At 38.6% G+C, this 26,043-nt stretch overlaps 1 protein-coding gene across 1 annotated transcript in view; it reads right to left on the reverse strand.

Moving 5' to 3' along the window:
* pcgf3 (polycomb group ring finger 3) overlaps positions 1 to 26,043 on the reverse strand; it is a 50,536-nt gene that overhangs the window by 24,272 nt on the left and 221 nt on the right. The window contains exons 2-3 of the mRNA XM_082177610.1: positions 3,100 to 3,199; positions 861 to 978 (exon numbers count right to left, since the gene is read on the reverse strand). Of these exons, the coding sequence (XP_082033736.1) occupies positions 861 to 978; positions 3,100 to 3,114 (133 nt within the window). The 5' untranslated portion in view covers positions 3,115 to 3,199. The remainder of the gene's footprint in view (positions 1 to 860; positions 979 to 3,099; positions 3,200 to 26,043) is intronic.

The following is a 26,043-nucleotide window of genomic DNA, read 5'->3' on the forward strand; positions in this document are numbered from 1 at the left end:
AGGGAAAATCTGATAAAATAATCTGTTGAACCATCAAAATAATCGGGACATAGCTAGGATTGTTGGAAGGGAGGAAAAATCGGCCCAAAATCAGCCTTTTGGTGTGTACCCAGCATTAAACGTACATTTTGGTCTGTTCCCCTCTCAAAATGATCATATGGCTTAAGAAGACTTGGAATACAGTGCAATATAGTACAGTCATTTGGACCACTTTTATGCTACTTTTTATATTAGGGGGGGTTTTTTTGGTCCTTTTATTTTCTTTATATTGAATATTCAATGATATTCTTCAAAATTCACATGAAAATAAATGAGCACTTTAATATCTGTTAAAAATGTTGCTCTTAAAGGGATATTTCACCACTGGAAAGATGAATGTGCATTTAAAATGGGACATTTATGTAGCAGAAATGTGAAATTATTTTAGAAGTTGGTGCCTTCTAGACTGAGAAAAGCCAGAAAATTAATTTTTGGCTCATGTTTTGGCTCCCAGAATGCACTTGCTTCGCTGCCCTACTAGGCAACTAGATGACTCGAAACTGAAAAGACGGCGTTTTATCGTGAGATCCCCCTATGGGCGGGTTGAAAACATGCAGAACTAGCTCCTACTACTGGCTGTAGTCTCTCGCCTCTGGCCAAAAAGCCTCAGATGACGCAAAAATTACGATTTTTGCATCATCTGAGGTTTTTTTCCAGACACACAATACAGAAATCTCACGTCTCAGGGGGACATGAGTGAGGGAAGCACGGTCATTTGAAAATACTACCGGGTTTCTACTTATACAAAGCTTAATGCTAATCGGTGAAGTATCCTTTTAACTAAAATAAAGAGTAGATATTGGTGTGGAAATTACACTCACAGGTGTGTAAGCACTCAGTGACCGTGGTGGCGTCGATCAGGTACCCCTCACACAGACGACAGGTAATGTGGGCATTGATGTCCCACAGTTTAATCTTCCTGGTTAACATCTCGGGGTTCTGGATCAGAGAGAAATGGAGGACAAAGGGAGGTTAAAAACGTCACAAAACACAAAACCACAAGCTGTAGGATCAACATAATTTAACAAGTTTTTCATCAAAAGATCTGTATTAATTACTAATAAATATGGTCCAATGATTAGGGGTCAGGAGGGATATCTCATAGGTCACTAGGGTCAACCCTACACTCTTAAAAATAAAGCCTCCAATGTGGGTTTTGGGTTTTAGCTTTGCCATAGAAGAACCTTTCAGAAAACAATTCTTAAAAGAACCATACTTTCTTATTGTGAATAACATTTAAAAAATCCAAAAGATTCCACCTTTTGTGGAATGGAAAGGTCCCATGGATGTTAAAGGTTCCTCATGGAACCATCAATGCCAATAGAGAACCTTTATTTTTATGTGTGTATGAATGAATGAATGAATGAATGAATGAGGCATTAATATAGCACTTTCATATGTACTACTGTACACCCAAAGTGCTTTACAATCATATCAGGGGATCTCTCCTCAACCACCACCAGTGGTTTAATGTATATCCCAATTCATTAAACATTAGGTTGCCTCAATATTTTACATCAAAACAAATGTTAAAAACAAGTGTCATTTTCATGTTTTCAGAGAAAACTGTTTTTCGTTTGGCTAATTCCTAGTCGCCCGCCACTTTAAAGACAAATCATGTTGTTTGTTTTGGGACGTCCCATGTGAAGCAGCCAGACGACTCTATTGACCAGTGTTATCCACTGCAGCACAAACAGTGTCAGGACACATGCTGCTCATATTCAATACACATTAAAAAGATTATTCAACACACCAGCTGCCCACTGACAAGAAAATAATTAGATCTACGTTGCTTCAATATTTGTAATTCAGCTTTGAAGAACAATCTGTGTTGGAACACAGATAAAATAAAATAAAAAAGCAATTAGTACATCATAATCCACTTAAATTTAATGCTATGAATGATCAGAGATTGCCTGAAATTTCAAATGTAAGATATGAAGAAATGGCAAAGGAAGTACTTATTGCACAAACATCAACCCTAAAGAGTGATGATGAACCATGCACAACCATACAGGGAATTAAAAGCGGTATGTTGACTCTTTAGGCGGGTCTAAGCCTCACTGAACACATTTGCTGTTTGCCTTTTTTGCACTTTTTTTACAGTTTTAGAAATGCTGATAAGGAGCATTTCTAAAACTGTATATATTATATATTAATAATACATTTTTTATGTCTTTGAAATAATGTTCACTGAAACTCTGAATGCGTTCTGTACACTGGATCTGGTTGGAACTTAAGTAATTGCAGTGTAGAAAAGTGTGTAGAGATGAAAGAGAAGCACTACTAGCACTGCAATAAGGCCAAATGTGTTCAGTGAGGCATAACCACAGGTGTTTTATGTTATGGCACTTCCTCATAAAAGATGAATTCATAAATTCAGCCAGTAGCCATACTGCAATAACATAATCAGTGCAGTGTCAAATGAGGACAGAGAACTGCCACGGGCTGCAGTGAATATTACACTCTCACATTAGTGGGCTTCAATAAAAGTTGGAGCTTCAAAGCCATTCATTTATCCATGAGTCTAAATACATTATTCTGAGGGAGAAAAAAAAAATTGAAATCCAAAACTGAGCATTACACAAGGATCATTGGGCGTTGCTGTTTTGAAAACAGATCACACAAAAGTTTTTAGTAAATAAAATACTTTGCATAGACAAACTGTTACATGGTACGTCACATTTTTTATTTTTTTATTAAACAAGCACAAATGAGGTTTGTGAGCTCCAGCACAGGATTTATTTTATTAATTAGTAACGACTTCAATTTTCCGTCTGCTGAATTTCAGGCTTCACACAAACAATATTATCTTTGAATATAGCACACAGGTCATATGGATTACTTTCATGGGACCTTTTTGAAGCCTAGCAGTATGAATCACAATTTATCTTTCTGTTGCAGAAAACCAGAAGCTTGGACATTCTGCCAAACATCTCCTTTTATGAAAAAATAAGATATGAGATTGAAACAACAAAGGAAATGAGGGTGAACCAATTCAAATTGTTAAAATCAGATTAAACATTGTGCAGCAGAAAGGAAGTGATGCACTACACTCACCCCTATTGCCGCCATGTGTCTACTGCTGAGGGTCTGGCAGCCGGGCTTCTTCTGCGAGACACAGGGTGGTGTTAACTCTGCATCCTGTGCTCCACTTCAGCTGCAAAAAACACACAGGCATTCATTTATTTACACACATTTATACACAAAATGATTGCAAGGAAACAGACTATTTTCCCCCTTTGCCTTTCCAGAATGTTTTCAGTAAATAATATTTTCCGTTTTCAAGATTTCAAAATTGCAACTGGTATTGAGCTTTTTTTATTGGAGTTATTTACAGCTTTCTTATCAGCTCCAGAAAAAAAGGCAAACAGCTAATTTAAGACACACTATTTGTTGATTACAATCTTCAAACACCTTCAAACAATGTGCATAATTATATCACTGATAAATATGACTGATAAATTATATAGCGATAACCTGGAAAATTATATTATTATTATTACCACCACTATACAGTGCTATGCATAAGTTTAGACACCCATGCTAAAGTTGACTAAAAAGAGGAATAAAAAAAAATCATCTTTTGGAAATTGAACTTAATGCCTTAATTAAAAAAAATTGGAAAAATCCAACCTTTAAGGACACCAATTTTCTTTGTGAATGAATAATGTATCGTAAATAAATAAATGTTCTTCCTTAAAATACAGGGTGCATAAGTCTGGACACCCCTATGTTAAATTCCAATAGAGGCAGGCAGGTTTTTATTTTTAAAGGCCAGTTACTTCATGGATCCAGGATACTATGCATCCTGATAAAGTTCCCTTGGCCTTTGGAATTAAAATAGCCCCACATCATCACATAGCCTTCACCATACCTAGAGATTGGCATGGAGTACTTTCCATAAGATCATCTCTCAATGCAAATAAAACCAGCTATTAGGCTAACTGAAATAAAACCATGCCAATCTCTAGGTATGGTGAACCTCTCTAGGTCGGCAACCTTTTTGTCATAAAGTGCCATTTTTAAGTTTCCGAGTTCATCACTGTGCCACAACACACACATAGCCTATATATACACACACACACACACACTCATATAAATACACAAACATTTTACATTTTCATAATGGCTTACACAGAAATAGAACAGAAATTTAAATATTTCTCTTGAAATTTGTTTTAGATTTAGATAGACAATTTAATAGTATTTATAACTCCTAACTAGATATGCACCGATTACAATTTTCTAGGCCGATTCCGATTTCCGATTTTTCATTGAGTTTGACCTGCCGATACCGATTTTTTTAGCCGATTCCGATAAAAAATGTTCTAACCACTTTACAGCACACACAAATATTTATTTTCAATATATATATATTTTTTATTATAAAATACCATATCCTTTTACCCAAACTGAATAATAAAAACAAGTTTAAAGGGGTACATTTTATATAAATATTTTTGAGTCTTAATTTTCTTTTCTGACATAACCTAATCCAGTTGTTGTTTAAACACACTAGACATGCACATTCTGTGCATTTTGAGCACTTTTGTTTTTAATATTTATTTTGTCCATCAAAAGTGTGCTTTTACTTAAGCCCCTTTCACACAGCGCTTTGAACCCGGGAAATTGCCGGCAAATGACCAGAGTGCCTTCTGTACGATCGCAAACACGGGATTGATGCCGGGTTGGGGAACTACATTGCCGTGTTCAGTCCCGGAACGTGCGCTGTGTGAACAAAAGCCATAATAATGCCGTGTCGTAGTGATGACGCTGAAGCGCAGGATCGTCCGCGAGCTGTGAAACGGTACGTAATGCGCAAGTTTATGATTGAATCAGAGAAACAAATGCACAAGCGTGGTTTCTTGAGAGAGAGAGATTGCAGCTGATAAGCAAACTTAAGACGCTGCTGAGACATTTTAAGTTACATCGATGTCACGTGTCTTTACGGGATTTGTACGGCTTGTGTGTGAACCCTCTGATTCAGGAAAATCACTGGCAGTGTGAATGAACCAAAATCAAACGAACCCGGGTCAAATCTCGGGTCACTTTATCCGTGTATTTTCCGGAATCTCTGTGTGAAAGGGGCTTTAAATTGAGCGTGAGCAGCGCAGACAATAGACTCGGCGGTGAAACCCCCGCTTCACTCCTGTTTGGCGCTCACGCGCTGCTCCTGCTCCCGGTGTGAATGCACTCATTGATTAACATGCACGGCGAAAAAAATATGCGTGTAACGGCTGTATTTTACGAGGTTTCCTACCAGGGCCGGCCCTGACCAATTTGCTGCCCTAGGCAAGATTTTACCTGGCGCCCCATGCATCACAGCCCATTTCACCCCGTCATTGTGTTCATGATTTAGCATATATATATACACACACACACACACACACACACACACACACATTACAGCAGAACTGTTTCCAACACTCATAATAAATCATCATATTAGAATGATTTCTAAAGGATCATGTGATAGACCGGATGTCACATGTGACACTGAAGAATGGAGTAATGATGCTGAAAATTCAGCTTTGCATCACAGAAATAAATGATAATTTAAAGTATAATAAATTGAAAACAAATTATTTTAAATTGTAATAATATATCACAATATTAAAAAAAATTCTGTATTTTTGATCAAATAAATGCAGGCTTGATGAGCAGAAGAAACTTATTTCAAAAACATTAAAAATAGTAATGTTTCCAAACTTTTGGCCTGTACTGTATCCCCCAAAAACTGCACAACTGTAGAGTAAAACATTAATAAAAAAGTGATAATAAAAAATGCGTCTTAAAACTGACATGATCGTACAAAATCACAGTCTGGGGACTCAGAACTCAGAACAACTGCTAACATTAAGTTTAAGGTCAAAATAACTGCCATGAAATTATAGTATCTTACTCCTATGCAATAAATTGTTCATTCACTACATCTCTTTACCTCTGTCTTTATCCTCTTCTCTTCTTTTTGGCACTGTATCTATCGCAGACTATGCTCATTTATAATGTGTCATGTAAATTCGGCCTTCCGTCACAATCAGGAAACTTTCACCGTGTCTAGAACTGGCGCGAGCTGCCAGGCCCGTTTCTACCAGGTTTCTACGAGCTGTGTGTTAACAAGTCAGCAGTGCTGTCTAAATTGGATGCGGCGTCGGCAGTGTTGCCAGATTAGAAATGTCGAAGTATCGTACCAAAACCTCAAAATTATCGTTTTTTGAGAAAAATTATCGTACACGAACCAAACACATAAAATATAGCTATTTTCCAACAATTTTATTTTCCAAATAATTTTACAGCCAATTTAAACAAGCTGTGTAATACGCTCACACTAACTGGAGGAAGTCTGGCTACTTAACTTTTTTTTTGCCAAAGTGCAAAAGATATGCCGACAGTCCACATTTTGAACAAGACCATAATTAAACTATGAGACAGAGAGAAAAAAGTGCACAATTAACACTAGAAAGATTCAAATTCCGTCTCTAAGTCGCTGTCATCATCGGATGCCACATCCACTTGTGCTGTGTTGGCAGATGTTGTTGGTTGGGGAATCCTTTTACGGTACAGATTGGATGCCGTCATGGAACTGATCTAAACTGAACTGTCTTCTTCGGCAAAACTGTAGTGTAGTGTTGACGTGCGGTCGACACCGTGTGGTGTGTGTGTGTGTGTGTGTGTGTGTGTGTGCGTGCAGGCAGGCAAGCCTGCGAAATGATTCGGGGTCAGAGAGAGAAGCGGTAGGATGTGTGTTTGGACGAACGACTGAAAACTCTGAAATTATCGTACATTATGGGATTTTTTTCATTATTGATCGTACATCGTACAGAGGTCAAATTTATCGTACAAATACGATAATTATCGTACATCTGGCAACACTGGGCGTCGGGCAGCTACACAACAAATTACCAACAACTGATCGCGCGCGCGCTCTGTTTCTGACGCACTTCAAGCACTCGATGGGCGGGGGAAGATTGAAGAGCCGGAATTATTATTATTTTTTGCTTTATTTGGTAGTATTTCGAATTAACGGTTTTAAAATAGTAGCCTATTATAAAATAAAAAAAATGTAAAAAAAAAAATTCACTCGTTCACTCATTCTGGCGCCCCTATGGATGAGTGGCGCCCTTAGCATTTGCCTATACCGCGGGCCGGCCCTGTTTCCTACATGTGCGTTCCGTGTGCACGTGTGATGCTGATGTTGCGCGATGTTAATCATGGGGAGCCCGAGTGCATTTGACCGGCATAAAACTAGACTACTTTATTTGAATGAAATACATACACTTCTCTCGCATTTGCTTGTGTGCCAGCGATTAACCCTCCGCGTGCCAGTGTTGGCACGCGTGCCTTAGGTTGCCGACCCCTGCTCTAGACCAACCAGACATTGGTGGGCGGAGTTAGTGTAAATAGCCTCTGCCAACAAGGCGGGCTATTTGCACCTTTTGTAAATAGACACTCCGAATTGAAACAGTTTTACTTTTGTTGTGTGTGTGTGTGCGTGTGCGTGTGCGTGTGCGTGCGTGCGTGTGTGTGTGTGTGTGTGTGTGTGTGTGTGTGTGTGTGTGTGTGTGTGTGTGTGTGCGTGCGTGTGCGTGTGTGTGTGTGTGGTATGCATGTATAAATATGCAGGGAAACTGAAACACTGGCAAATATAGAGTTAGAGGTTTCACATCTATATATATATATATGTGGCCTGGTGGCCGATCTTCACTGATTTTACACTCCATCAGTAAGAGCAGACAATGAAGGCTGAATTAGCAGAGCAACAGCACACTGTACATAAAATACTGCAATCCACACAACATAATAGGAGACATATCAGAGTTCAAAAGAGGACAAATTGTTGGTGTGCGTCTCGCTGGCTCATCTGTGACCAGTTCAGCAAGTCCCTGTGGTGTATTGAGAGCTACGGCATCCAGAGTAATGTCGGCAAACCACCACGTAGGACGAACCACATCCAACAGGAGTGACTGGCGACGCAAGAGGAAGCTGTCTGAAAAAGATGTAACCCGGATTGTATCCAAAAAACATAAAACCACAGCTGCCCAACTCACTGCAGAATTAAATGCGCACCTCGACTTTCCTGTTTCCACCAAAACTGTTTGTCAGGAGCTCCACGGGGTCAATTTTCATGGTCGGGCTGCTATAGTCAAACCTTTGTCACTTGTGCCAATGCCAAATGTTGGTTACATTGGTGCCAGCAGTGCAAATCTTGGGCTATGGACAATGTGAAACATGTGTTGTTCTCTGATGAGTCCATCTTGACTGTCTTTCCCACATCCATGGGAGATGAGGTGAAATCTATCTATCAGTGATGGTCTGGGCTGCAATATCATGGCATTCCCTATTGTACCTGATGGGCGAGTCACTTCCATTTTACAACTGATTCATTTCAATCATTGTGTTTTAATTAGGATCATCAACTGCAAATAAATGATATGCCATGCATCACAAAGTCAGGCAAGCCTGTGAAATCCTGATTCTAACCTATTTAAATTTTCACAGATGACACTGCTGGTATGAGTATCTGACACAACAAGTAGTTGAGTTCTCGATATTGTCCCAGAAATTCCCTATCAGTGCGTCCTTAAAAGATCTGGATCTGTGATCTGGATTACAATTTGCTGTTACCTCTCTAGATGCCCACGCATACGTTTCGTGCTTGCCTACTTGAGTCCAGACAGAGAGACTCCCAGCAAGGGAGTTTCTGTCTGTTCACTAGCCTGTGAAATTACTTAAACCAGAAGACATGAATGTAGGTCATCTAAGGATATGAGTAAGTCTGTATCATCAGAATTACAGCAGATCCAACAGCTCAACATGCTAGAGTACAAGCTCCAAAAAACTTGGTTGGTTTGAAAGTCAACATGAAATCCAAGTAAATCCCAATTAGCCTACTTTCTTAATACATAATTTAATACTTAATAAAATTTACTGTGAATGATTCAATGCATGGTATTCAAAACAAAACAAACAATGTTTGTCTTCATAATCTTCACTCATTATGTAGAATAATAAAGTGCTCAGCCTCTGAAATGAGTAGGCTGCTTTCTTTTACAAAGGAGGAGAAGTTTCAACTAACAGCTGACAACGTTTTCAAGATTCAAGCAATTCCCGATGGATAAAATCAAGGCCTGGCCCACATTTCTTCAATGTATATCCCATTTCACTCAGAAATACATCACATAATGGAAGTAAAAAAAAATTGTGAATAACGTTTCATGTTGATCTGAGTAATTCTCTTTATAAACTTTCACAAAAATTTCATTTCACTCTAAAAAAATTCCAGTTTACAAACTAAACTTCCTGAACAAATCAACAACAATTCAATCTACCATTGCTGAGGGCGCCACTTAACTTTGTTGTGGTACTTTAGTGACATAAAAGAAAACAGATCTCTTTACTACACAGGAAACGGTGCCTATCTCAGCCTGCAGACTGGAGCCATGTGATTCTCAGTGGGTTTTAAAATAACATGACCAATATTTTGATTATTTCCACACAGAGCGTCCAAAATTTGAAGGATCAAATTGACATTGGTGCAAATTGAATCAGTTGTTAAGTTTGCGTTTGGAGCTTAATCATCATGCTAGGGGTTTGTACAGGAATTGAGGCATGACTGAACTATCACATCACCGCTGTACCACTTAGAGCAAAATCAAACTGAACATGCACACAACTGTACATTGTGCAAACACTTTGGATTTGAGACTTTGAACACAGATATAGCCTATGTTTTGATAGTACGCTCTATCATAGCATTTAATCAGCATTACTGTACACAGACAACAAAACCAAATATGTGCTGTTGTTATAAATGAGACATTCCAGAGAATTGGGACTGAGATACAAATATTTCACAGAAAAATGTCTAAGTTATTCAAAGCACTTTAAAGACACAAAACCGACCTTAAAACATGGACTCAGCCAAACAGCAATTGGTTTACAATCAGTGTGAATTTACACTATCAGTAGCCGCGTTTCCATTACCCTTAAAATTGCGCGAATTGTAAAAATACGCTCAATGGAAACGCGTCAATTTCGCAAAAACTCCCATTTATCGCAAAAAAGTTTTTACGCTCGCATGAGGGGGTTTTTCAGGCAATTCGAAAAAGAAATATTTCGCAAAACTGCAATGGAAACAGTTTTTGCGCATTTACAGTCACCTGACTTAGAAGGCGCGGTGTGTTTGGACAGAATACGAGACCGAGTTCTTTATTAAATTCATAAAAGACAAAAGAATGACAGAAATACTGGATTCTAAACCTCAAAGAAATGCCACAATCAAGACCTCGGAGCAGAAATGAGTGAGAAAACCCCCAAAAACACCTCATATGTGCCGCTCACAGTATAAGGGTCTTTCCTTGCCATTAATGCTTGGATAACACGCCTACGTTTCCTTCCATTAATAATAATAATAATAATGTCTAGTGCGGTACGTGGCTGTGATATAACGTTAGGTTATATAAACTTACCTACATCCATTGCCATGATTTATGGAATGACTTATCGCGAGAGGAAAAATTAGGTTTTAGTGGAATAACATCAGTTAATGGAAACGCCGTCATTTCGCAATCGTTTTTTGCCGATATGTACAAAAATAAAAAAAATACAAATCGCAAAAGTTTTGCGCAAATCTTTAATGGAAACGCGCCTTACACTAACATTAAGCAGTATAAATGCAACTACATAACTTATTAAATTAAAAAACAACAACAACAACTGTAGACTGTTAAATTAATTAGCCAGTATTTGGCCATTTTTTAAATTACTAGCGTTAGTCAATGGAAATTAAAAACTAACAAAAATATCCTTTTAACTTTAGGTAAAAAAATGGCAACTCGTGTACAGACGCTGCACAAGTCATCCACACAAAGACAAAACACCGCCAGGGCAACACACGACACTAAAATAATGCAATAAACATTAACTAAATAACAGAAAATGTCACACAAATCACTCTAATGTAATGTACATTACTGAAAACAAAATGTAGCCTATATAAAAATAAATCTTATGCAATGTGTGAGTGTCTTCTAGGAAAATCATTTCATTGTTCTTCACCAATAATTCATGTTTTTTTTTACTTAAAACAGTATTTACAGTAAAATTACTTATAAAGTAAAATTCAACTATTTACACGTTCACTATATATGGTATGGTAACTGGCAGTTGTATTTAGGCAATGTAGCATATTTAGTTTTTTTCCCCCTGTAAAAATTACAAACAAAATTATTTTCCTTTTTTTTTCTGATGAATACAAAAGTACAGACAAATTTCACACTTCTCTTTCCTGTACAAGAACATTGTGCAGGCTAAGTGGCTCTTTTTTTTTTTTTTTAGCTTGACAAACTTGGTCACTATAAGATATCATTGAGAAAAAGAAAAAAAGAAAAAAAAAAGTAGGCCTAGTGTTCTTTTTTTTTTTTTTTTTTTTTTTTTTTGCACAAAACTTGCTCCGCTTAACCTTTTAAAAAATAATAATATTCCTAATAGAGCTAAACTATTTCATATTAAAGCCAAATAAACCAGGCCTTTTAACCTCAGTTCAAGCTTTCCACGAGGGAAACCAAACATCCATGTTCGCCCAGTGGGATACGCTAACAGAAACTGCCTTGAGCGATGATCAAAACCCTAGCAAAGGGTCACAGCAAATGCCCTCACCAGACCCGGAAGAAAGGGCGTCTCATATGCCATAGGTGAATATGGTTTTCATAACAGGGTGTGTCAGACTTTTTCATAGAAAGTGTCTAGCATTAACACCTTTTGGCCAGTTTCTCACACATTTGATGTTACAAAGGATCCGCTGTTTTCCGTCAGCTCTATTGAAGTGCTCTGGTATATGGCCGGGCACACAGACGCTGCCAGCTGTATGAAGCGCTCTGTGAGGAGCTAATGAGGCGCCACAGTATGATAGACTTACTAAGCAGAGCAGTTTTGTCTCTGGAAAAATGGGTTTGTGTGTGACCCCAGCGCTTAAATGAACACGGACCGGCAATCAGACGAAAATAGTGGTTCACGCTTGTTACAAACAGTCTTTTATGGCCTGGTGCTAAAAAAAAAACACATCATCAATTGTGGAGTGTCGGGTCTGTTTGAGGAGCTGGGAGCGACTCTACGCCTACAGAGCTGGACTATAAGATCGCTGAACAATTGAGATTTACTGATGTCATTCAGCAACCTGATAATACCGCTTTTCAGAGTGCAAGAGCACCTGGCCTAATGAATTATTAAATGACAGATTCAATAAACCTTCACAAAAAAAAGTATAGTGGCGGGTACTGTGGAAAAGCAATGATATCAGATTGTAAATGATATGATAAGTGATTAAAAACATATATAGCCTACATTTGAATGGTAGTCCAAGGTACTTCCAAGAAAACCATGGTACCATGTCCAAAAAGTATGGTAATATAGGCTAGTACTTTTTTGTTATTAAAGGGATAGTTCACCCAAAAACTTTAATTAGCCCATGATTTACTCACTCTTACCCCTTTTCCACCAACAAGAACCGGGTGCTGGTTCAGAGCTAGAGCTATTGCCAGTTCGGAGTTGGTTCGACTGACGAGCTTACTAAGAACCGGTTTGCGTTTCCACCGGCCAGAGAGCCACAACAGAGCTATATCTTACGTCACTGCATACGTATCACGTTGCCCAGCAACGCTAGTACGGCAGCGCCAAACACAAACACACCAAACTTGTTCGAGATGCATCGGCTTCTCGCAGAACGATCAGCACATGAAATCAAAGCGATCAAAAAGCACAAGGAGTCGTATGATCTCCAAACACTCCCGCAGCTCTGATCGGTCCACGCTGCTCCGATGCATCTCGAACAAGGCATCAACAATAATAGACGTTGCGTTACTATGGATGCTCATGGGTTTGTGAAAATAAATCGGCATCCAAACACGGCGAATCCAACGCGTTCGTGCAGCTCGCCGTAACTTACATAGACGGATATTATAATCGAGCTGCTATTAGCTCGACTAGCTGCTATTTAAAAATGGCGGTCACAAGTTTCTCTTCAGTCTTGTTGGCCACGGTAACCCCGCCCCCAGCCTCTGATGCAAGCGGTTCTTTCTTGGCTCCGTTCTAGACCCTGCAATGATTTGGTGCTACTTAAGAACCAGTTTTACTGGTTCGGAGCTGGTGCTTTGGCGGTGGAAAAACAAAGAACCGATTTGAAACTAGGCTCTGGCTCCGAACCAGCACCAGTTCTGCCTTGGTGGAAAAGGGGTATCTTAAGCCATCCTAGGTGTATTTGCCTCTTCTTTCAGACGAATACAATCGGAGTTAGGCCTATATTAAAAAATATCCTGGCTCTTCCAAGCCTTATAATGCGAGTCAATGGGTATATTTTTTTGGAAGTCCATCAAAGTGCATCCATCCATGATAAAAGTGCTAAAAACAGCTCTTTGGGGTGGGGGGTGGGGGGTAATAAAGGCACTCTGAAGTGAAGCAATGCATTCGTGTAAGAAAAATATCCATATTTAAAACTTTATCAACTAAAATAACTAGCTTCCAGCAGACAGCCGTACCTAAATCGACCTACGCCAAAAGAGTAACACTTGACGATGTATGACGTAGGAGTAGCGTAAGCTTTGACACCTCAGTTCAAACAGGGCTAGGCAACTGCGTTCGCCATTACGTTGTGCGTAAAAAAAATATATACCCATTGACTCCCATTATGAGGCTTGGAAGAGCCAGGACATTTTTTTATATAAATCTGATTGTATTCGTCTGAAAGAAGTCTGTCATATACACCTAGGATGGCTTTAGGGTGAGTAAATCATGGGCTATCCCTTTAAAGCACAATCACAACAGTATTTTATGTAGTTCAAGTCCCTGATGTTAACTAGTACACATACCTTTTTTTTTTTTACATACTTACATTACAGCCACATTACAGAACAAATCACTCAAACATGTATGTATATGTACAGTGAGGAAAATAAGTATTTGAACACCCTGCTATTTTGCAAGTTCTCCCACTTGGAAATCATGGAGGGGTCTGAAATTGTCATCGTAGGTGCATGTCCACTGTGAGAGACATAATCTAAAAAGAAAAATCCAGAAAACACAATATATGATTTTTTAACTATTTATTTGTATGATACAGCTGCAGTATTTGAACACCTGTCTATCAGCTAGAATTCTGACCCTCAAAGACCTGTTAGTCTACCTTTAAAATGTCCACCTCCACTCCATTTATTATCCTAAATTAGATGCACCTGTTTGAGGTCGTTAGCTGCATAAAGACACCTGTCCACCCCATACAATCAGTAAGAATCCAACTACTAACATGGCCAAGACCAAAGAGCTGTCCAAAGACACTAGAGACAAAATTGTACACCTCCACAAGGCTGGAAAGGGCTACGGGGAAATTGCCAAGCAGCTTGGTGAAAAAAGGTCCACTGTTGGAGCAATCATTAGAAAATGGAAGAAGCTAAACATGACTGTCAATCTCCCTCGGACTGGGGCTCCATGCAAGATCTCACCTCGTGGGGTCTCAATGATTCTAAGAAAGGTGAGAAATCAGCCCAGAACTACACGGGAGGAGCTGGTCAATGACCTGAAAAGAGCTGGGACCACCGTTTCCAAGGTTACTGTTGGTAATACACTAAGACGTCATGGTTTGAAATCATGCATGGCACGGAAGGTTCCCTTGCTTAAACCAGCACATGTCAAGGCCTGTCTTAAGTTTGCCAATGACCATTTGGATGATCCAGAGGAGTCATGGGAGAAAGTCATGTGGTCAGATGAGACCAAAATAGAACTTTTTGGTCATAATTCCACTAAACGTGTTTGGAGGAAGAAGAATGATGAGTACCATCCCAAGAACACCATCCCTACTGTGAAGCATGGGGGTGGTAGCATCATGCTTTGGGGGTGTTTTTCTGCACTTGGGACAGGGCGACTGCACTGTATTAAGGAGAGGATGACCGGGGCCATGTATTGCAAGATTTTGGGGAACAACCTCCTTCCCTCAGTTAGAGCATTGAAGATGGGTCGAGGCTGGGTCTTCCAACATGACAATGACCCGAAGCACACAGCCAGGATAACCAAGGAGTGGCTCTGTAAGAAGCATATCAAGGTTCTGGCGTGGCCTAGCCAGTCTCCAGACCTAAACCCAATAGAGAATCTTTGGAGGGAGCTCAAACTCCGTGTTTCTCAGCGACAGCCCAGAAACCTGACTGATCTAGAGAAGATCTGTGTGGAGGAGTGGGCCAAAATCCCTCCTGCAGTGTGTGCAAACCTGGTGAAAAACTACAGGAAACGTTTGACCTCTGTAATTGCAAACAAAGGCTACTGTACCAAATATTAACATTGATCAGGTGTTCAAATACTTATTTGCAGCTGTATCATACAAATAAATAGTTTTTAAAAAATCATATATTGTGATTTCTGGATTTTTTTTTTTTTTGATTATGTCTCTCACAGTGGACATGCACCTACGATGACAATTTCAGACCCCTCCATGATTTCTAAGTGGGAGAACTTGCAAAATAGCAGGGTGTTCAAATACTTATTTTCCTCACTGTATATTAAAAACCCACAGCATTTTTAAGCAGCTGGGTGAAAGTCCAGCCAAAAATACTACCAAAAAAAAGTATTTTACAAAAACTGAACCTTGTTACTTCAATAACCAATAAGAAACAGCCCACGCCACCATTACTAGTTTAAATAGGCCTACTTGATAAGATTCAATGGTGTGAAAAGAAGGCTGCACCCTAACAGTCGACGACAAAAAGCTTATCCCAAACAAATTTGAATTAGTCAGTTAGAAAAAACCTACATAGGAATTGGAGAAGTCACGCAGTCCGACGGACACAGACAGATCGTTATCACGGCTAGTCCATGTCGGACAGGATATCCAAGAGTTCAACTTTCATTCAACGACATCAAACATGGCTTATCATTTGAAACATGCAAGTTGTAGCTGAACGTTAACCACTTTACATGGCCGCTTGCTCAAACGTTTATGTTAACCTCGATAAATGTGTGCTATAGTTAGGTGCATAATATAGGCCTACTGTATATTCCCTGGACTGCCCGCTGATCCAGGTGAGTGTGTGCACTAACTTGGATGGGTTAACTGCAGAGGACAAATTCAGAGTATGGGTTGCCATACTTGGCCTTCATGTAACTTCAGGTATGTTCAAGTGTTCATGTGGAGTATGGAAGATAAATTAGTACAGCGTTTACTGCATGACGTTTAACTTAGCGTGCATTTCTCTCTTGGCACATCCACTATGCTGAGATTTGAGTCAGCATCCTTCATCTTTACCATCGAAATTGACTGAGAAAACAGTAGTTCATCAATAAATTATAAAAATGTCCAGTCAGTTACAGCAAGCTTTAAGCAAGCATGCATGCGCTTATTTATTTGTTATCATTATTATGGTTTAATATTTCTCTGTAATGTAGAACAATGTTCAGCCCTGAAACTCAAACCATTTTCTGATGGTTTTCTTCCTTGGCAGACACTTTCTTACTAAAGTTCATCTACTACAGAAGAGTGACCTTTGCAATACTGACCCATATCACCCCCACCTAAAAATTAATCAGTTAATCAGACGAGAACGTATGACTTTATTAATAAAATCCCATATCTCTGAAATTCCAGTAGTTAACCTCATTAAAAAAACATCTAAATCACACTTGATCTGGGTTCATCGGCTTATTGCATGGAATCTTTTAACAAGGCATGCATTGTTGAGCTCTCTAAAAACCCTCGCCAGTTTTACAGGCTATAGGAGGACATTTTACATTGACTTGGAACTTGTTTATGTTCCAGAATGTGCAATCACACAAAGAGATTGTGTGTTTGAAGGTTGTCTAGTTGAGATAATATACGCAAGAAGCACCCAAGTAGCATGCATGCTGACTCTTGTGTAATTCAGAGACTGTATCCTGAAAGACTGACAACATCAGATCATATGAGGAACTTTGAGCCAATACTGATTCACTTCCCCATACAATACTTATAAGGATGAGCATTTGTAAACTCAGTGGTTGCCATTTAGGGTTCACTGTTGTTCAAAAAAAGTACTATGGAAGTAACGTGACATCTACAGTCATGGTCAGAATTATTGGCACCCTTGGTAAATATGAACAAAGAAGCCTATGAAAATAAATCTGCATTGTTAATCCCTTTGAACTTTTTTTTTTTTTTTTTTACTCTATACTTTCATTAAATTAAAATAAATGAAGGGGGGTATTTATGAAATAAATGTTTTTCTCCAATACACGTTGGCCACAATTGTTGGCACCCTTTTATTTTAAAACTTTTTGCAATCTCCTTTTGCCAAGATAATCCTATAATGCCTGGTGAGTTTGGAGAACACCTGACAAGAGATCAGAGACCTTTCCTCCATACAGAATCTCTCCGGATCCTTCAGATTCCCAGATCCATGTTGGTGCTTCTTCTCTTCAGTTCACCCCACTAATTTTATAGGCTTCAGGTCAGGGAACTGGGATGACCATGGCAGAAGCTTCATTTTGTGCTCAGTGACCCATTTTTATGTTGATTTTGATGTTTGTTTTGGATCGTTGTCCTGATGGAAGATCCAAACACGGCCCATTTTAAGATTTCTAGCAGAGGCCATCAGGTTTTGATTATTTTACCTGTTGGTATTTGATAGAATCCAAGATGCCATGTATCTGAACAAGATGTCCAGAACCTCCAGTAGAAAAAAATAGCATCCAGCAGTATATTTAAAAGTGGGCATGGGGTCCTTTTTATTCCTGTTTGCCCCAAACCCATCTGGTGGGTTTGCTGCCAAAAAACTCTTTTTTAGTTTAATCTGACAATAGAACCCAGTTCCATTTGAAGTACCAGTAGTGTCTGGCAACTGGAGTTTGCTTTTGGAAGAGAGCAGAGGATTTTATTCTTGAAACCCTCCCAAAGAAAATGTGGTGATGTAGGTGCTGTTTGATATTTTTGTTTTGAGGCTTTCTGACCCCAAGGCTCAACTAATTTCTGCAATTCTCCAGCTGTGATCCTTGGAGAGTCTTTGGCCACTCGAACTGTCCTCCTCGCTTTGCATTAAAACATTATAGACACAAGCCCTCTTCCAGGCAAATTTGTGACATCTTTAGTTGATTGGAATTGATTGGAAATGATTGCCTTGATGGTGGAAATGGGAATTTTCAATGCTTTAGCTGTTTTCTTACAGCTGCTTTCTATTTTGTAAAGCCCAACAATCTTTTGCTGCACATCATAACTATATTCTTTGGTTTTACTCATTCTGATGGATGATTAAGGGAATTTGACCTTTGTGTTTCCTCATATTTATACTCCTGTGAAACAAGAAGTCATGGCTGGACAATTCCATATTCTTAGTCACCTTGCTAAAAATGTAAATATGAATGGGAACATACTTCAGAGATATTTGACTCATAAGAATTTCAAGGGGTGCCGATAATTGTGGCCAACATGTTTTGGAGAAAAGCATTTATTTCATAATGTGATTTTCCCCCCACTTTCAATTGTTTTACTTCAATGAAAGACATTGATTAGACATTGAAAGACATTCGATTTTTTTATTTTTTTTTATGAACAAAACATCAAAAGGATAAACAATGCTGATATATTTTCACAGCCATCTTTGATCATATTTTATTGACATAAAAGCTGTCCCTACATCTTACATTTCAGTCCGTTCCTCACACAAAGATACCATATGGCTTCAGAAGATTTAGCACATATTTATGATGCTTTAATAGTGATTTTATGTCATTTTTGGAACTTGACAGCATCCATCCACTTGCAGCAGCAAATTCGGCCTATGCTCTCCTGTTGTGTTCCACAGAAAAAAAGAAAATGATGTGTTCGGAGCAATGCTAGGGGGTAAGTGAGTAAATTATGACAATTTTCATTTTTGGGTTAACTAAAAAAAGGAAAAAAAAAAGTTTTATTTTTAAAATTATGTGAATAAAATGTGTTAAAACTCCAACTCTCTCAAAGCTGCATACAGGAAACACCCCAAGATCTCACTTGACCCACATTTAGGGAAGTAGGACTAAAAGTGTATCAGCACAATTCATCCAATATGACCCTGAAAGCTTATGAAAAAGGAGTAAATACCACAGTACCAAAACAAAGGATCTTAAGACAACCAAATAAGCTTTAACTGACAGTTATCATCTAAAATTTACATAAAACATCCACAAAACCTGAAATAGTGATGGATACAACCGTAAAAAATAGTGACACTGGCCAGGGCTGCGTTTCCCAAAAGCATCGTAAGGCTAAGTAGATCATAGAACCATTGCCACCAATGGTCTCTACGATCAAGTTAGCATTGGTAGAGAATCATGTCAGTTTCAAAATCTTTTGAATGTCAAATTAAAATAACGTACCACACTAAACCCTAACATAAACCAACCGATAAGGTCAAGGATAAGGTTAGGCTAGATAAAAACCCAATCAACCATGCCATTAGCTTGCATAAGTCTTTTAGCTCTTTTATTGTGACTCGTGTTTCATGGGACACGTACCCGAACAAATGCAACACTGTACCAGGTAGGGATGGGACGATTACCGGTTTCACTATAAACCACGATAAAATGTACTGACGGTTAGTATTATCGTTTAAAATTTAATAATCATTAAAACCGTGTTTGATTATCGCGATTTTAATAACTCACTGTAAATCCTGTCCATCCAGCAACAGTCTGATGCAGGCACAGCGCGAAATGTTGTTGTTGTTGTTGTTGTTGTTGTTGTTGTTGTTGTTTCATTCGAGAAGGAATGGCGGAAGGCAGTGACCGTGCTCGGGAGATCTTTCAGCCTTTTAAGAGGACCAAATCTGAGGTGTGGTCACATTTTGCCATTTACAAAAGTTCTGAGTGAAACTTAATCGAGGATGGTCACTACAACAGGGGGGAAACACTTCAAACCTGCCGAGTCGTCTTGTGTGACCATCACCCACTGTTTATAGCGAACGCAAGGCCTCAACTTCACCTTACTTTGACCTCAACACCAAAACTACGTCTGGGAAATAATTGGGCCCAAAATGTTGTTTTGAGTTGAAATATTTTATCTCACTCACTTGAAATAAACGTGAAGCTTCCGCGAAGAAAAGTTTGCAGCACGTGGCCTTGAGCCAAAGACGAACGAACAAGTTCAAACAAGACTATTAAGAGTGACATTTAAGGGATAATAATGTATATCATTGTACACTTATTACACCAAATTTTTTTTTTTTTACCACAAAATTTACCACATATTGAATTGAGATTGTTTTAAATCTTACCTGTTTATAAATCCATTTTGTACAGCGTACAAAACAATCAGCGTATAAGTTGTATTTGAATGATACGAGAGAGCGCGTGCGCGTCCGTTGCGATACATGGATGTGCGCTGAGTGTGTTATGCGTTGCTATTGACGACGGTCATTATAAGGAAGGAAATGCCACAGAATATAAAATTGCTTAAAGTGCATAGAGCTGCTTGTTTTATTTGTTGTTGGTTGATTTTCATATATTGAACTGTTTTTAACTCGTTTTAACAAAACCGTGATAATATTGATAATCACGATAATTTTGGTCACTATAATCGTGATATAAAATTTTCATACCGTCCCATCCCTAGTACCAGGTGAGATACCAAGCAAGTTTACAGAACTTTACAGTACAGAAAAGCTGTACAGAGCTGGTTATGTGGCGCAAACATACCTTCTAATGTTCATTCATGTTTATTTAACTAATAGTAAAGAGGAAGAGATGATTGGTTCATGTGCGATCCGTGTTGCCGCTTCGATACAGCGTTCTGTCACACCACATTAAAGAACACCAAAGGGAATTTACTGTTTGAATTTCATAATAAAATTGACAGAATTTGAAAGCTGAGACTTTGTTTCACATCAACAGTGGCAGGGAACTTAGTTCAAGTTCACTTGTGCATTCGCGTAATTTTTCTGCAGATAATTTGTAATATTATGTTTATTTTGTATCTGATTAATCTCATATAGGATGCATTTCTTAATTAAATTAGTTAAATAACGCGCTAGCAAAGTGCTCCAGTTTACTGGTGTTCATTCAGCGCGCAGCTCAAACAGCGATACACGACTAATAATAACTATGATTGGGACTGTCATATTACATAACATGAGAACACTATTTCATTTAATCGTTGTGAATTCATTGGGTTTAGTTGTCGTTTTCAGCACGTTGTTCCAGGAAGAGCGTGCACATACTGACAAGCACGCATCAGGGGGCTCATTTCTAAAACTGTCGTAGGATCCTTACTAAAAGTGTACGTGCAGCCGAAAGCCAAAAATATTCAGACTTATAAAACCGTTCGTACGCCAGAACCTGCGCCAAATTCACTTTATAAATCCCAGTCAGCGGAAGATTGGGCGCACATGCGTCTCCACCTCGAAATAACCATATATGGAGCTAGTTTTACTATGCAGATCCTGATCTGCATATCATTTGCATATGATTATTCATCCACGTGATAACGTTTAACGGTACAAGACACATTACATTAATAAAAATCATGTAGTTGCCTATCCTTGCCTTGTTTTTGAATACATAAATCAAATAGTGTAAAATACATTTCAGAGAAAGTTTTTCTCAATCTTTTCCACTGGCCGAATTGTATTTTTTATTGATTTATATTTTTAATGGAAACAGATAGGCCTTGGGCATTATTTGCACCTTGCACACTAAACTATTTTCCCAGACAATCTGGTATTATTTATCATGATAAGCAATTATCTCTGTGGTTAAAACATTAAAACACAGCACCCACAGGAAAAGTGTTCAAAAACATCGCATCCACAACAAATATTTCTATTGATTGAATATAAAAAATGTTGTAACTTCTCAGTAATGATTTCATGTTTAAGTGTTTAACTCCATTAATTTGAATGGCACATTTAATCTAAATGTTTAGGCCTATATCAGAAGTAAAACATAGTTTAAATCATTATTTTATTTATTTAAACTGTTATTTGCATCAGTTTCACTAAACGGCCCAACGCGCTCGCTGGCGCGGACATTTAAGAAGGGATGGATATTTGCTTCAAGTGATAGGCTTGGTGAGTGAAATTATATTTGTATTATCTTTCTGTATATGTTTAATTTTCTTTAGATTTTCTGTCTAAAAGTGACCAAAAAGACATTTAACTCCAGCTCACCATCGGTGTCGCCAAACTGCTCCATCTCCAAAACGTTCGTACGCATGGGTCAGAGTTTGCGTGCAGATGCGCAAATTTTCCCATAAAGTTTTTTTTATAAATCACAACTTATGCGTCGCAAGTGGCGTACGCCTCTTTCAGGGCCTGTTTTGTGCGTACGCACCGGTTATAAAGGAGGCCCCTGAAGCGGTGTTGGTGACACGTTGTATTAGTAGTTATATTTGATTATTAAACAAGTCGTTTAATTAAATGATCAATCACATCGAAATATTTTACAATCCTACTAGCCCTTTATTTAGATTAAAGGGGTGGTTGATTATGATTTCACTTTTTTAACTTCAGTTAGTGTGTAATGTTGCTGTTTGAGCATAAACAACATCTGCAAAGTAACGACACTCAAAGTTCAAAGCAAAGGGAGATATTTATGTAGCTACACATAAGCTACATAAATTCATCAACTAACCATACAGAAATGTCCTGTTGCATTCTACATGTTGTCACTTCTTCTTGAGTCTCTCCATCTTTGTCCGACTCCAGTTTGAACATAAAAGGCTAAAAGTTTGAGGAATTTTCAATAAATGTCTGTGTGAGGAGGTAATTGAAGCTCCGCCCCCTGTGCTGGGAGCAGCAACTCATTTGGATTTAAAGGGACAGACACAAAAACGGTGCGTTTTTGCTCACCCTCAAAAAGTGACAATTTTAACATGCTATATGAAAATATCTGTGGGGTATTTTGAGCTAAAACTTCAAATACACACTCTGGGGACATCAAATACTTATTTCACATCTTGTGAAAAGGGCATTATTACACCCCTTTAAAAAGCCTTGGCATTCATTTGGGGAGGAACATAGCGTTTTGATCAGCATTTGCAGACCCTGTCATGCTGTTGGCCATATGCCACTGCAGCAAACGCATATCGCAGTATTAAGGCTAACGATTAATCGATTAACTGATCCTTATTTTTATTTAAACGACGATAGATCATGGGAATTTGTGAAAATGTACATCCCTATTAATTACTCACCCTCATACCGTTTCAAAGCAGTAAGACTTTCGTTCATCTATGGAACACAAATTAAGATCTTTTTGATGAAATCTGAGAGCTTTCTGTCCCTCCATTGACAGCTACTCAACTACCTCTTTGACGCTTCAAAAAGTTCATAAAGAGATCGTAAAACTAATCCATATGAATTGAGCAGTTTAGTCCAAAATGATCTGAAGAGACACGATCGCTTTATATGATGAACAGATTGAATTCACATCTAAACATTCATCGACTCACACATCAGTTGTGGTAAACCGAAGCTCAAGCATGTTTGCTTGATGCGTGAGAACCAATGAGGTTCATTCTCGTGTTACGCAGCACGTTTGAGCTTCTGCAAGAACCAATGAGGTTCATTCTCGTGTTACGCAGCACGTTTGAGCTTCTGCAAGAACCAATGAGGTTCATTCTCGTGTTACGCAGCACATTTGAGCTTCTGCAAGAACCAATGAGGTTCATTCTCGTGTTACGCAGCACGTTTGAGCTTCTGCAAGAACCAATGAGGTTCATTCTCATGTTTCGCAGCACGTTTGAGCTTCCACAAGAGGTTTGTTCTTGCATGTCAAGCAGGTTCGGTTGAGCTTCTGTTTATGTTTGCTAATCAATGTTTATATGTGAATAAAAGCCTAAATTAAATCTGTTTATCATATAAAGCGATCGTGTCTCTTCAGAAAATTGTGGACTAAGCCGCTCAATTCATATGGATTCGTTTTATAATCTCTTTATGAACTTTTTGAAGCATCAAAGTGTCAGTTTCATACCTGTCTTATGGAGGGACAAGAAAGCTCTCAGATTTCATTAAAAAGATCTTCATTTGTGTTCCGAAGATGAACAAAAGTCTTACAGGTTTGGAACTGTACAAGGGTGAGTAATTAATGACAGAAACATTTATTTTTGGGTGAACTAGCCTAACCCTTTAAGGAGTATGAAGCTGAACAGATGATTAAAGCAAATCTGAAGTTTGACAGATTTTAACAGTTTATGAAGTGAGAGCTGAATCAAGATCAAAGAAACCCAAAGTGAAATCACGCTCGAGTCAGTCACACACACAACCTGATTTAAGGCCTTCAATCCACTGAATCAAATCTACATAACTGTCACTGTAAACCAACACCTCACCCCATTCAAAATCAGTGTCAAATTTCAATGGCTCACTTTCTAAATTACGTTTGTTTAACGTGACATAACTTTACATCAGTGTGAATAACAGCCTACAGCCCTACACTGCTTAATGCCAGACCGCAGGATTGACCGGTTTTAGAACTTGCTTTTCTGGGTATACACTAAAAACATGGACAAACTGACAGGCATTTTTTTCACTGAAAACCATTCAACTGTTATTGGCACATAAACGAGGACTGCGCAATAGCCACAGGCCACATGTTTAAGCCAGTCCTACGAAAAAAAAAACATTTATTAAGTGCTTTAAACAACACGTGTCTCGTGATAAACTTCATCAGGCTATCACATACTTTTAACAAAAGAATCAGACAATTATAGGCATGACATTGACTAAGCGATTAATCATGCATTAGTAAAACGTCATCTGAATGTTTGACTCACTTTAGATCAGTGCGTGAATCTCACAAAACCAGTCATATTCTATCATATTTCAACCAAAAGTAGAAATGTTGTTTTTATAGCACTTTTCCTGTTAGCATGATTTTCATGAGCTTAACTGTCATTACAGCAATTCATTATTTTCTCCCCGTTTCAATGGTGACTCAAAAAACTGTTATACGATAATTAGATTTAGGAGGAAAATGAGGTTACTTATTGAAAATAATGTGACAACATTTAAAATCTTAATGGTCCTCACTGTCGACTTAAATATCTTTACGAAGATGTTATTTAACACTTTTTTGCTTTTCAGTTTGTGCTGAAATGCAGCCTCTTGACAGGTTTCATGAGATTCACTATATTAGAAAAGGCCGTATTATAAAAGGCCTCAAGGTTAACAGGATGACATGAAGGTGGTGTCATTAGATCAAATACACCAGAACACATTTTATATTTTAAGGAATATTAACACTCTAAACCAACACACTACATCTGGACAGAAGACAAAACATGCTACATTGGTCAACATGGTTATTAGATGCCAGAACACAGAATGGCGTTGAAATGTGGATCAATGTGGATGCCAACCAATGTCCAGACATGACAACTCCATATGTCCCTCATGTAAGAGTGGGGATCCCAGCGGGTATAAGGAGGACAGGTCGCCCCCACAACTTTGGAACAACAGAAAATTGTCTGTACTCCAATTTATACTGTAACTGTAACAACAATATCCTGTTTGTCGTCCCCCCAGCTATAATGTAGGGCATTCACAAAAGTGAATATATCAAAACATGAAGTATGACTTGTTGGTTGTTCCTGCTCCAGGAGTCTGGGGTGCAGGTTTGCACATGCTTCCCCAAAACCCTCTGGGCTTTAACTTTTTCTCTGGCCCAGATTTCATTTTAGCTTGCATGCAAACCTGTCAAAGCATCACAACCCCAACTTTCAACACACAGATAGGTAGATGATGATTATGATGATGGTCAATAAGCTCTCAAGAACATTCCAGGCAGGAGGAAGAGGAGAACTGACCAACACAAGAACTATAATCAGACACAGGAGTGAATGCTTATGAAACTCCAGCTACACTAAATTACACTTTTTTCCTTTCTTACAAAGATGACCCCGGTTAGGAGCTGCAGGGCCCGGTGTCGCCATACACACACACACACATTTACACACGCATACACACACATACAACACGACCGCACAGATAACAGCACGTATAGCCATGCAGAGCTGCCATCAAG

This window comes from Leuciscus leuciscus (assembly GCF_965113295.1).
Source record: "Leuciscus leuciscus genome assembly, chromosome: 8".
Taxonomy (NCBI): domain Eukaryota; kingdom Metazoa; phylum Chordata; class Actinopteri; order Cypriniformes; family Leuciscidae; genus Leuciscus; species Leuciscus leuciscus.